We start from the raw sequence: 14,225 nt of genomic DNA on the forward strand, positions 1-14,225 counted from the left end.
CTTTGAGGAGGCATTGCCGAACACGGGGCCAGAATTAGACCGTTGAAATTTTTTTTGGCCAAAATATATATATATGTATAATTAGACCATTTAAATTAAATTAGGCCAAATATATATATATAGAATTAGGCCATTTAAAAATAATCATAAATAATTATTAAAAAAAAGGGCACTTTCTACTATTTAGTTTTTAGGTAAAAGCCGAAGTAAAATGTGACCTTCCACCTCGGGTTTTACCTAGAAACCGAAGTACAATGTCCCTTGCAGGGCACTTTATACTAGCTAGTATGACACTATCTAGACTTTTTATTTGAATAATATTGTTTTTGTGGCACAATTAACTATCTAGATTTCTATAAAAATTTATAGAAGATTTACAATGACTATAATAAACATCGTCGTATAAAAAACTTATCCCCGTATATAAAATTGGGTAGTGTAGTCCTAGAAGGATAAAAAAGCTTACCCTAGGTAGCTATGTAGTTATACATATTAGATCAGCCAATCATGTAATATATTTTGCTTACTTATGAGGATATATATCAGTTGCTAAATGGACCCATATCTCTCTTTATTATCACCACGAGATATCAAATATATACTATCTTCACAATATCTCACCCACTAAGGTCTTGCAGTTATAAATAAAATCAATGCATGTCATTTAAAACCAGTATATGATCTTTCTAGGATTACATATATATAAATATATATATATATATATATAACACTAGTTTTATAGCATAAGTATATGACTTGTCAGCAAACAAAAAAATTCCCATGAAAGTTACAAGCAAATGATAAATAACTAAATTTCTATGGCATGGTGATTCTCACATTGTAAAAATAAGTTTACAATAGGTCACGACCCTATATATATATATATCGATGCATTGATTACTACATTAATTGTGTACTTTTAAATATAAATTGTCTCATGTGGATGTGGTGTTAACACGTAGGTGCACCTTCATTTCTTTTGAATTAATTTGAGAACTTTATTTCTTATGAATAATTGCGATTGCCAATAACTGCAAGTGGCACCATGTACGTAAAGTTATTAAATCAGAAATAACGATAGAAAAAAATACAATACCAAAAGTAGTCTAATTACTGAATCAAAACATTTCCGAGCATAATAATTAAAGATCTGATGGAAATTAATTATCTAGTGATATGAGCAATGAAAGAATCCCATTCCATACGAGTGACTCCTCCTTCAGCTGTAGACTTTCTAACTTCAGCTCCCAACTCCTCAGCCCTCTTCCTGATCTCACCACCTTCATCTGATGCCATTAATGTCCTCACAGCTCTGCTAATCATGGATGAAGTCACCAACTCATCTCTCTGCTCCCATTCCAGAACAGCCACGCCCACTTTGAGCAGTTTTGTGAGTAACAAAGCATTGAAAGGTTGATCTGAATGCATTGGCCATGCTGCTATAGGCACTCCCATACTTATGCTCTCCACGCAAGAGTTCCATCCACAATGACTCACAAACCCACCTGTTGATTTGTGCCTTAAAATCTCCACTTGGGGTACCCATTCCCTCACCACAATTCCCATTCCCTTCTTCATTCTTTCCTCAAACCCATCTGGAAGTTGGATTCTCCCGCTCCCCTGTTGATCATCAGTACTTAATTCATCAATTTTATCTGCTTCTCTCAATGCCCATATAAACTTCACCCCACTCAGCTCTAAACCAACAGCAATCTCCTTAATCTCTTCCTCTGAAAAAACAGTTGTCGTTCCAAAAGAGACATACAACACACTACTTGGCTCTTGTTCGTCTAGCCACTCCAATAACCACTTATCTTGATCCCTCTGCTCCTTGGTGATTGTCGTTTGGTGTAAGGGTCCAACTGCCCACATCTTCTTCTCCCCACCGCAAATACCAATGTCGTCTACTAGATGTTGTAGAAAAGTGCCTTCGATAGCTCTACAACTATTGAAGATCTCTCCAGCTTGGTATTTCAACTCCTGTAACTCTCTTTCTATAAAATCGTTGACTACAGCAGGGAAACATGATTTCAAAGGCGGTATATTGTTTGTTGGGAAGATGTCGTTTCGTCCCAAGGCATCACAGAAATATCCGAAAAAAAAGAAGACAGACCCACAATTGACTGAGTACGCTTCTCCGTTCGGGATACGAGCAACGTCCTGAACTACCGAAGCCATCAAAGTATCATGAACAACGACAAGTCGTTTTGACGATGGAGAGAGTGTTCGGAGGAGATCAGAGACCGGTTGGCGAAGGTGCGTGGTGGCTTCTAAACAAGGGATGAAGTTTTCGGGGAGCTTTGTTCCGGAGCAGGGGTCGGGTGTAGAAGATGGTGAAAATGGAAGTGGGTAGTCATGGAAATGGATTTTGGTTAGTTGGTGAAGAGGGTTTGAGGCTCGAGATTTGACTTGAGAGTTGTGAAGAGTTGAGCTAACGTAGTGGACTGGGATGTTGTATGAGGAAACTACATGGGCGAACTGAAGGAGCTGGTTCAGGTGGCTTTGAGCTAGGAATGGAACCATTACTACCACAACTGACGATGGTGTTGATAATTCTTTCAAGACTCTCCAGTAGTCTGCATTTTTCCTCCTCAGGTTCCTTGGTGTACAAGGTTGTGTTGTGATGAGTGGTGCTGCTTTATTATTTGTAATGATGAACCTTGTCATGGGCTCAATAATACTACGTAGAATTATTGGCGACCATATCACGTTGATAATGCAACTTTCACTTTAATTATTACAAAAAAAGATTAATAAATCACAAATGAACTACCATGCACACCAGTTTTATGATCCTTTCTTAGCTAGACACTATATATATGTAGGTGTGACAAGAATCATGAGGCTCTATCTAAAAACCAATTGGTGATTAGTTGAGTTACACATGTTCTTATTAATAGTTCAATATTTTTACACATATTCCATGTGGGACACTATAGTCTAATATCCCCCCTCAAGATGGTGGCGATTTTTCGCTCACCAATCTTGAATCACAAGTGGCCCATTTTGTCAGCTCTTTTATTTTTTTGGATCTCAAGTGTCTTTTCGCACTATGCGGATTTCGTGCGGCTGGGCTCACTCTTTGGATTGGTGTGGATCGAATGCCCGCTAGGGAATTGACTCTTGATACCATGACAAGAATCATGAGGCTCCATCTAAAAACCAATTGATGATTAGTGGAGTTACACATGTTCTTATTAATAGTTCAATATTCTTATACATATTCCATGTGGGACACTATAGTCTAATAGGATGCTCTCGGCTGAAAGTAGTTGAACGAAATATATGGCTCAAAACTTCAATTAGAAGCAAGGCCCGGCCGAGAGCTTAATTTATTCATAGAAATGAGACACAACAGGAAGTTGATCGAAAGTGGTTACCATGCAAATAGTGTAACTTTTAAACTTTCCCAACATAATATATACATATAGGCGAATTCTTCAGTCCCTCACAGGACTTAGTCCTTCAGTGTGGGGTTCATTTTTTTGCCAATTGTCCAAATTTTATAAAAGTAAGTCTTTTTTTCACATTTGCTTTTGACTTACAAGGACCGGTTGTGTGAACCGGTTGGAAAGTTGTTGGTGATGTGGGTATAAAAAGAAGGGGCAAAAAAGTAATTCCCTGTCAAAAAATATGTACAGTTGAAGACTTGATTGTAAACTTAATATGAATTTGAGAGATATTTACGATTTTGGTAATGTAAGCATTGTGCTTCCGCCAAGTGATTTATATGTTATGTTGAGTGAGACGCAACAATAACCACGTAAGTAAAACTGATATATATTTTGTAGTTGTTTTAAAAGATTTTTTAAACTTTTTTCCCTCGAGAAGTTTCATTTATTCAATAGTGGGATGAATGAATCACTAACTCAATTAGGTATGGAAAAATGTTATTTAGATGATTGATTAATTAGGAGAGTCAGTACTTGCTTGCTTGCTTCATTGTTGGGGAATAAATGAAACATCTTGATGGACTATAGGTTAGACTTAAGGAGAGTGTTCTGGATGTTGGATTCATTGTATCTCCTCTCCCATTCGTTCCGCTCGGTGGCCAGCCTGACGTTGTCATGCACAATTCAGTTAATGTATTGCATTAGCTCAAGATGATTGTCATCAAACGACGGGAAGTTAACGATGTTATTCATTGGGAAAGGTGTGGAGTCCATTTTAGAGAGAAAAAGAGGATAGACAAGTATACATGTAGGGTGGTGGAGATTGAATTGAGGTCAACACGAATCCTACACACATATATATACATATAGAAAACACAAGCATGGAGGAGTGGATCAAGTAAGTGTAAGGTGAGGTCTTCCTGTAAATGATGGAGTTGTTAATGCACTGTCACTTATCAAAAATAGGGTTGCACATCAGTCAAAATTACATAAAGTATGCTATTATTAGAAACATAAGGAAGCAGTCACGTATTACGTGGGAAGAATTAGAATTTGCATTTTAGCACGTCATGGTCATGTGAGTTGTGAGTGGTATTACGTGGGAGGACCTTTTGGAGCATAGTACTTGAGAAAAATAAGAATGGAGACAGAATTGACTTCTATTTTGACGTTTTTTTTCATGTATTTTGATTTCCATTTTGATGGAATTGCTATTATAATTTATCTCAAACAAAAATTCAAACATGAGGTGGTCACCATTATATATGATCGGACACTGAATACTCGAGTGCACCATTACAAAAAAAAAATGAAGCCAAACAAAATTTGTTGCCTAAATAGCTAATGCCCAAAACATATTGAGTAAATGTGCTATAAGAACTTACCCGAAGAACTCGACACAAAGATGCAGGGATTTATGCTTTACATCAGAAAAGTGGGCACTCGGTCCTTCAAACTCACGACAAACAACATCGCATGTAGAATTAAACACCTCCAAACCACGCCGGAAAAAATTACCAAGCTCAATCGAAATCCCCACTACTCCAAACAAAAAAATCTACCCCGAATTCTTCAGGGAGAAGAATGGACTAAATGGGAGGGAATTTTCCTTCCAAACAGTTATTGTTTGGGTTCGGAGGGACTTTTCCTTTTGAAAGTAGAAGAATGGCCTAAACGGGCGAAAACACGAATAAAAAAAAAGGCAACTGGTTACTAAGGGGTGACTAAGGGCATAATTATACTTTGACACCCAATAAACTCAGCAACTAAATCTGACCATCCATTTTCTAAAACAATAAATCCAAAGGCTCAAAACAAACCGATGGATGGAAGAATTCCCCATACATATATATATATATCTTTTCTATATAATAAGTATAGAAATAATTATTCTTGGTCTTAATGGTTTTTTTTTATGATTTTAATGTTAAATATTCTTATATTTAACAGAATATTCTCATATTTAACGGTAGTTTGTAAACACTTAAACTTAATTAAAATAAAATAAATAATTAAAAAAAATTAAAATATGATATTTTTGAGATATTTTACAATGATAATTATTTAAAAATAATAAATAATTAAACAAATTAAATTATGATATTTTTAAGATATTTTACAATGATAATTATTTAAAAATAATAAATAATTAAACAAATTAAAATATGATATTTTTGAGATATTTTACAATAATAATCATTTTAAAATAATAAAATCATATGTTTTATAACTTAAATAAAATTTAATTAAACTTAAACTCACTTATTAGAATAATATCATATTAAACAATAATAATATCTACTGTGAATTAGTAACAAATTGTTTTTTTTTAATCTAGCAAGAAACTTAAATTTAAAATATTTAATATTACATTAAACATATAATATATAATCTCTTGTTGTCAATCTCAAATTCAAAAACTAAAACAAACATAAACTTAAACAAAAATAAATAAATTATTTAATTAAAATAGGATATTTATTTCAAAATTTATATGACATTAATATAAATTTAATAAAAATAATTAATCAATCTTATAAATAAAACTAAGAAAACTGCATATTGCACGTTGCTTGTATCTAGTATATATATTAGAAAAAAAATGAGTGAATGAGAAATTGATGTCTAAAATAGTAATGATTTAGCAAATCACTTTGATTAAAGATGAGATTATCATAATATTGTAATATTGTGTGATTTATTCTGATTGATTTTGGCAAATCACTTTGGTCAAAATTGAGATATCATAAAATTGTATGATTAATTCAGATTGATTGTAAGAAAATCACTTTGGGTAACATCTGATATTACCAGAATCAGTGTAATTAATTCTGATTGATTTTCAGAAAATTTCTTTGGGTGACTGCTGATATTACCAGATAAGTGTGATTAATTATGATTAATTTTCAGAAATTAAGATTCTATATTTGTTGGATATTTGAGCATTAATGCACTTGATTCACACACATTTTCAACTCTCTGGATCCATGAAGCCTATAAAAGGAGGTTTCTCCTCTCATTCTAGGATAATGAGGTAAGTTTTAAATTTTTAAAAATATTTCTCAATATGCAACAACTATTACATGTTACTCTTTGTTAATTTTCTTTTTAAATAGTGCATATTATAAGGCATTTTCCAATGAATTACTCGGCAATCCTACAAAGATATTCAATGTTTCATGTCCAAGACAACCACAAAGTCATGAATGTGGTTTTTATGTGTTGAAGCACATTAGAGATCTTGTACGGGCATCAAATGCAATAGAAATCTTAAAAGAAAAAGTAAGTTCATTTTTATAACTTATTTTGGTATCGATAATCTATAAAATTAATTTATATTTATTAATTTTACAGTTTGATGGAAAGAAGCAATATTATGAGATTGCAGACCTCTTGTCAATCCAACACGAATGGTTAGGTCGATTGATGACATACATTTATCAGTAAGCCTATTTTGTTTATAAGTTCGTTTAGTTGTAAGTTTAGTTTTATGTAAATGTATTAATGTTAAGGGTAGCTATCTTACTTAAGTACTTGTGTTTTATATGCTTATGTATGACATTTTTAATTAATGAAAGTTAGCATATTTTCATTCAAAAAAAATTCTTAACCAATTCCAATTGTAAAAATATATATAACTATAAATTCATATAATTAGACCGTTGAAATTTTTTTTGGCCAAAATATATATATATATATAATCATGCCATTTAAATAAAATTTGGCCAAAATATATATATATATAAATAGAATTGGGCCATTTAAAAATAATCAGAAATAATTATTAAAAAAAATGGGCACTTTCTACTATTGGGTTTTTAGGAAAAAACTGAAGTAAAATGTGACTTTCCACTTCGGGTTTTACCTAAAAACCGAAGTAGAATATCTATTGCTGGGCACTTTCTACTTCGGTTTTTAGGTAAAAAACCGAAGTGGAAAGTGCACCTTTTACTTCGGTTTTTATCGAAAAACTGAAGTTGAAAGTGTCCAGGATGGATGCGTGCCCCACTTTCTACTTCGTTATTAAGTAAAAACCGAAGTAGAAAGTGGGGATTCTACTTTAGTTTTTAACTACTTTTTACTTCGCTCCGAACTACTGCGGTTGCGAATTTTAGCGAAAACCGAAGTAAATCAAGCTTAAAAACCAAAGTAAATGCTCTTTTTTCTTGTAGTGATAATACTAGTGGACCGTACTAGCAGTAATTAATTAAAGATGCCATAACTTTATTTTACTGCGAATTATTTTAAGTTTATTATCTTAATCTCGATCATCTCATACTAATATGAGATCAAGACCACATAGATAAACTTTGGAATCTTCTGATATTTACTTAATATTCTCAATATAATATCAGACATAGTCTATATATAATAATTCAATTAAATTATTTATTTCATTTAAAATATTTGTCAACTACAATTGCTTTAAGGGCACTATTCCCAACACCACTGTCCAGGTACCAACTCTCATCAACAACAGTTTCAGCACTGACAACGAGAGCTTGAGGAGACTCATCAGTGGTAGCAGCATTAGAGGAGTTAGCTGAGGTATCTCCAGAATAGCTCACATCAAAGAGATGGTAGCATTTCAAGGCTATATGATCGGATCTGCCACAAACTTGATAAATCAGGCGATTATTGGTGCCACGTCCACCATAGCTTCGACCACGGCCATGAGATCCACGATCAAGATTGGTTGAGTTGGAGAGAGCAGAGTGAGCAGGAAGATGTGTAGTAGGCTTCATTGATTGAGAAGCATAGTTGACAGTGGGAGCAGGAAGATCTACTCTAGCAACAGATTTTTGTTGTTCTAAATGCATTTCTTGATTATGTAACATAAACTGTACCTCAGAGAGCGTGATAGTGTCACGAGAGGTCAGATGAATCACCAAAGCTTCATATTCTGGACCAAGGCCTCCAAGAATGTACAAAATGAGCTCATCATCTGTGAGGATTACCACCAGTGAGGAGGTGTAGAGGAATCTAGTACAAGAATCTCAGAGCAAGGGTTACCACCAGTGAGGACACCATCATGTTGATGAGCACGAATAGTCGGTAGAACTTGGGAATGCCAAATTGAGTAGTTGTGAGGGTCAAATTGGAGATTCAAAGGAACCAGATTCGCCGGAAAGACCACCGCAGGTGCTGGAGCTGAGGAAGAAGAAACAGCAGTGGAAGAGGAGCCACCAACAAGAGGAATAGAATCAGTAGGAGTAGGAGTACTTGAAGATGTCGCCATGGAAGCTTGAGCGAAAGTGAAGAAAAATGACTGGCTCTGTGATACCAGATAAAAAAGCAAAGCTCTATGATTGAAGAAGCTCAGAGTGAATTCATGAGCACTACTTTTTGTATTGATAAGTATATATAGAATACATTAGAATGCTTTAGAAGCCTTTAGACATAACAGAATCTGTTATTACAGAAGCAGAAATTATGGAGCTGAGTAAGCAACTTAACAAATTCTATTAAGGAGACTAACTCAAGGCCTAACTAACACTAAAGCTAACTCTGAATCAACTAACTAATTTCTTCACTAACAAACTCGGATTTGGTTTGTAAGATTAGCAAGATATGTATTAGAATAATTATTTAATATAAAGAAATCCACAATACTTTTGCTTATGGATTTTTTTAAAGTTTGTATTAAACTTTAGTGTTTATCTCCTTTAGTATGACGATTTGTTTTATTAAGAGTTCATTGTTTTTTTTATTTTAAAAAATATAGGTGATCAATTCAAACTCAAATATATGAGATCTGATTATAAATAATTTTTTTTTACTTGTAAGATGTGCAAATTTTAGTTTCGGTGTAAATAAATTTATAGGTTGTGGTAAATTTCTTTTAAAGTTTATATAAATTGAGTTCTCCCTGTGTTTCTGGATGCCTCAAGTAAAAAAGAAATAAAAAAATAAAACTTTTTTCATTGTTTACATATGGGTGTTTCCTTAGTTAATATTGTTTATATGTACAAAAGCACACTTTATGACTCTTGAACCTAACTTTGTTCTATTAGGTTTTTCTTGCAATATGCAGGACACCCCCACACTTTGAAGTACCCTATGTTGGGTTTTCTTCCTTTCCATAACTCATATGGAGATATCTCATTTTTCTTCATCGGTATTCGATTAAGAATGTGACAAGCGGTTAAAAGCGCTTCACCCCATAAGTTGAAGTTCAACTTGGAAAACACCAACATAGAATATATCATCTTTAGATAAGTCCTATTTTTCCTTTCGGCAACACCATTGTGTTGTGGTGTATAAGGTGCAGTGCACTCATGAATTATACCATTTTCTTCATGAAATGTATTGAATTCATTAGAGAAGTACTTTCCTCCTCTATCACTTCTTAGCACCTTAATCTTTTTATTTAGTTGATTTTCAACTTCTAATTTATACAATTTAAAATCATCAAAAGTTTCATCTTTATGCTTTAAAAGAAACGGATAGGTATATCTACTAAAATCATCTATAAAAGTAAGAAAATAAATTTTACCACCTCTAGTTAAAACACCATTTACTTCACAAAGATCACTATGGATTAAATCTAGTAAATTAGATGATCTTTCTACACTAGGAAATGGTTTCTTAATCATTTTTGCCTTAACAAATGTTTCACATTTACCATAGTTTTTAACATTTTATGCAATTATACCACATTTTACTACTCTTTTCATGGTTGAAAAACCTATACGCAATAGTCTAAGATGCCACAAAAATAAAGAATCATACTCAACAATATGGGTGGGATTAGCATTTTTATTGATAACATTGAAAGTTACATCATTGGTGCACAATTTAACCATTCCCTCACAAGAGTACCATTTTCCCAAGAATACATTTGATTTGGTAAGTATAAGTTTACCGGACTCAAAAACGGCTTTAAAGCCGGGCTTGCCAAGCAAATCACCACTTACCAAGTTTCTACTCATTTCGGGAACATAAAGGACATTCACTAATGTAACTTTCTTGCCGGAGGTGAAGTAGACTTCAATAGTACCTTTGCCAAGTACCTTGGATTTGCCCTCATTGCCCATTTGTATCTCATGATTGCCCTTTGACTCTTCAACGGTCTGGAACAATGATTTGTTATAGGTGACATAGACAGTGGCACATGTATCATACCACCACCCTTTCACCTTGCTTTGGACCGCATTCACCTCACTAAGGGTAGGTCCTTGTTGGTCCTTTCTATGCTTACACTCTCTAGCATAGTGACCCTTTTTCCCACACACAAAGCAAGGATCTTTCTCGCTCTTAAACTTTTTTGGGTTGGTTTTTGGACCCAAATGTTTCTCTTTACCCTTTTTCACTTTGTTTTTGGGATGTTTTGTTTGTGACACCACATTTTCTTTGGAAGTCTCTCCATTAGACCCCTCCACAAGTTTCTCTCTACATATCGATTCCTCTTCGATTCGAATATGCTTTTGGATCTCCTCCAAGGAATAATCCTCATTTTTATGAAGGATTATTTTCCTATAGCTCTTCCAAGTTGGTGGTAATTTAGTCATTGTAGCACAAACTTGAAAGGCCTCGGGAAGCTCAATCTTTAACACTTTCAATTTGTTAACAATTATTTGCAATTCATGTATTTGAGGAAGAATAGGCTTATCACCAAAAAATTTGAAATCGAAGTATTGAGATATCAAAAACTTTTTGGTACCTTCCTCTTCTGCCTTGAAATTTTTCTCAAGTGCATCCCATATCTCCTTGGCGGATTTAGTCTCGGTGTAGAGGTCATAGAGCCTATCGGATAGGGCGTTGAGGATATGACCCCTACAAAGGAGATTGTCCTCCTCCCTCTTCCTTCTTTTCTCCACCTCCTCGGGAGTGTCCTTGTCAGATGGTGTTGGGAGAGGTTCTAGAGTGGATTCTAGAATGTAGGCGATTTTGAGAGTGGTCAAAAGGAATCTCACCTTGTCTTGCTACCTAGTGAAATTAGATCCATCAAACCTATCCAACCTCACTAGGTCTTGATTCATTATCTTGATGGTCTCACCTTCCATTGAAACAAATAAGGGGTAAGCTTTTAAATGTTAAGAAAAATTATTTTGCCTCAATGGAAATTGATAATAATAATTACAACTCTATGCAATATATTACAATCGACAAGGTTTGATTAAATAATGTGTTACAACTCTATAACTGAAAATACAAATGAACAAAAGAAGAAGAAGAGAATAGTAAAATACAACTCTAAGCAAAAAGTTACAAATAAAGTAAAGTGTTTGAAACAAAAGAAAAGAAAAGATTACAACTCTTAAATAAGAAATACAAGTAAATAGAGAAGAACAATATAAAGATGAAAAGCAATAGAATGAAAGAAAGGAACAAGAAACAAAAGATAAACAACTCTCACTCACACTACCAAAGTGAAGAGTGTTGGGGATCACAAACTTGAACAAGGTTTGAAACCCTTGTCCAAAAGCTTATTTCCCCCTAACTCAAGCACTAAGGGATCTCTCACAGATTATAGGAAATGCTTTATGGAATTATCAAGTCTCAAGGTGTTTCTAGCCAAGTGCTCTAATGGATAGAAATGTTGTGTCTTACAAGTGAGCTATAGGCTCCTATTTATAGAGTTTAGAGACACCCTTTGAATGTCAAATTCCATCAACCCCCATGGTTGTTACCAATGTTTAATTGGATTAATATAGAATTAAAAAAGAGATTTGGGAGTTATTTGGATTTTTTGAGTCGTTCAACAAAGATTGAAAAAACTAAAAAATTGGTTAGTTTTTGGCCTGTGGCCACGGCCAGAGACATTAGTGGTTGCGGTCACCGACCAATTTCAGCACTTAAAAATGTGTTGTTTTTCCAAACGGTTCCAAACCCTCCCAAATGATTTTGTAACTCCCAAAACACATTATTGGGGTTAAAATCATATCTCTAATAGCCATTTCACATATTGCTTTATGAAATTCATCTCAATATTGTGTAACAACAAATTTACACAATAAAGGGTAATATTTGGAAGTTAAAAATTTGTAACACCAAATATGTTACATTATTTGGATATATCTCATATATCTAAATATTGTAACTCTCTATTATATGTTACAATATGTGACACTCTTTGTCACATTTATTTAATCTAAAACATTATATTATAATATAATATAATATTACATTATATTATAAAATAATATAACAATCAAATCTTAGAAGATATGCTCAAAGCATGTGTCATTGACTTTCAGGGATCTTGGAGTAGCTATTTGCCACTGATAGAGTTTTCGTACAACAACAACTACCAATCTACCATTGGGGTAGCACTATATGAAATGTTGTATAGAAGAAAGTCTAGGTCCCCACTTCACTAGGATGAACTGGGAGAGAGAAAATACTTGGGCCAGATGCAGTGCAACACACCATTGAGGCTATTCAGAAAATCAGGGCTAGAATGATCATAGCTTAGAGCAGACATAAGTCTTATGCAGACCTAAAGAACAAGCATGTTGAGTTTGAAGTTAGTGATCATGTATTTTTGCATGTGACTCCAAGGATAGGAATCTCGGGGAATAGGTTTGGCAAGAGGGGAAAGCTAAGTCCCAGATATGTTGGACCTTTTGAGATTTTGGATAGAGTGGGCAATGTGGCTTACAGGGTAGCTTTTGAGATTGTCCAGGGTGCACAACGTATTTCATGTGTCACAACTTCGAAAATATGTGTCCAACCCCTAGCATATGCTGAGCTACGATACCTTGGGTTTGCAGGCAGATTTTTCATTAGACGAGCGTCCAGTGAAAATACTCGATCGAAAGGACAAAGTCCTAAGGAATAAGACTATTTACTTGGTGAAGGAATTGTGGAGGAACAGTGTTGTTGAGGAGGCAACCTGGGAATTAGAGCCTAATATGCTGCAGCATTATCCCGAGTTGTTTGAGTAAAAATTTCAGGACGAAATTTCTTTTTAGGGGGGATAATTGTAATATCCGTTTTCTCAAAAGGGTCATTTTGTAATTTTTCCACTGAGAGTATTTTGTCATTTTACATATTTATGGGCTTAGATATGTATGGATGCCAATGATAACAAATATTCTCAATTTCTTATGTTTGAGAACCTGGAATGAGATTTAAATCTTGGCATGTACATAATGCCTAATTAATAATTAATTACGTAGGTTAATTTAATTATTTATTTATGTTGTGAATGTTATTATTATTATGAGCATAATAATATTAATAACATGATATGAATTCATTTTATTTTATTATATGGTTTATTGCATTATTATTTAAATGATTAAATAATGGTAATTGCATGTAATTATGAAATGACCATAATGTCCCTATGTTTGAATTTAGTTGAGGGGCATTTAAATGACATTAGAATATGATTTCAAATGCAATTAACTGAGCAAATTCAAAATTTAAATCAGTTATAATAATATCACAATTTATTTTATTCTATTTTAAAAGAAATACAAGAAATTCCTTAACTATAGGCTTAAAATCGGTCAACAATAACTAAGAGGTTAAGCATTTGTTTCTTTTTGTTTAAGCATGATTTAGAGGGCCTCTCAACAGTTCAAAACTGTGGGAATAGAGGGAGAGTCGCAATAATGGAAGAAAATAGATGTTCTTGACTTTTCTAGAGAAAGAATAAGAGATTTCGGGTTTGAGAGCTCTAGGAAATTTCTGGGTGGTTTGATGTTTGAAATATATTTCCTATGATCTAAGGAACGTTTTTGACGTGACAAAAAAGGGCTAGAAAGATCATTTTCAAAAATCACAAATTTTCACCATTAAAGTGGGTGTTCTTGAATAAATTCGGATCTAAGAGAACATGAGAGGTTCGGGGTTTGTTTGAAGTGTTTAGAAATCTTAGAG

At 33.7% G+C, this 14,225-nt stretch overlaps 1 protein-coding gene across 1 annotated transcript; it reads right to left on the bottom strand.

Annotated features, from left to right (window-relative positions):
• Positions 1–1,027: 1,027 nt before the first annotated feature.
• LOC133784708 (zeatin O-xylosyltransferase-like) lies at positions 1,028–2,667 on the bottom strand. Its single transcript, XM_062223991.1, has one exon. It carries the CDS (start codon positions 2,665–2,667, stop codon positions 1,165–1,167), a length of 1,503 nt encoding a protein of 500 aa, XP_062079975.1. The 3' UTR covers positions 1,028–1,164.
• Between the last annotated feature and the right edge of the window lie 11,558 nt (positions 2,668–14,225).

Source organism: Humulus lupulus, chromosome 6 (assembly GCF_963169125.1).
Source record: "Humulus lupulus chromosome 6, drHumLupu1.1, whole genome shotgun sequence".
Taxonomy (NCBI): Eukaryota; Viridiplantae; Streptophyta; class Magnoliopsida; order Rosales; family Cannabaceae; genus Humulus; species Humulus lupulus.

What these genes read in the sequence shown, in the direction of transcription:
- LOC133784708 (XM_062223991.1), bottom strand. Translation starts at nt 2,667, where the DNA reads ATGACAAGGTTCATCATTACAAATAATAAAGCAGCACCACTCATCACA.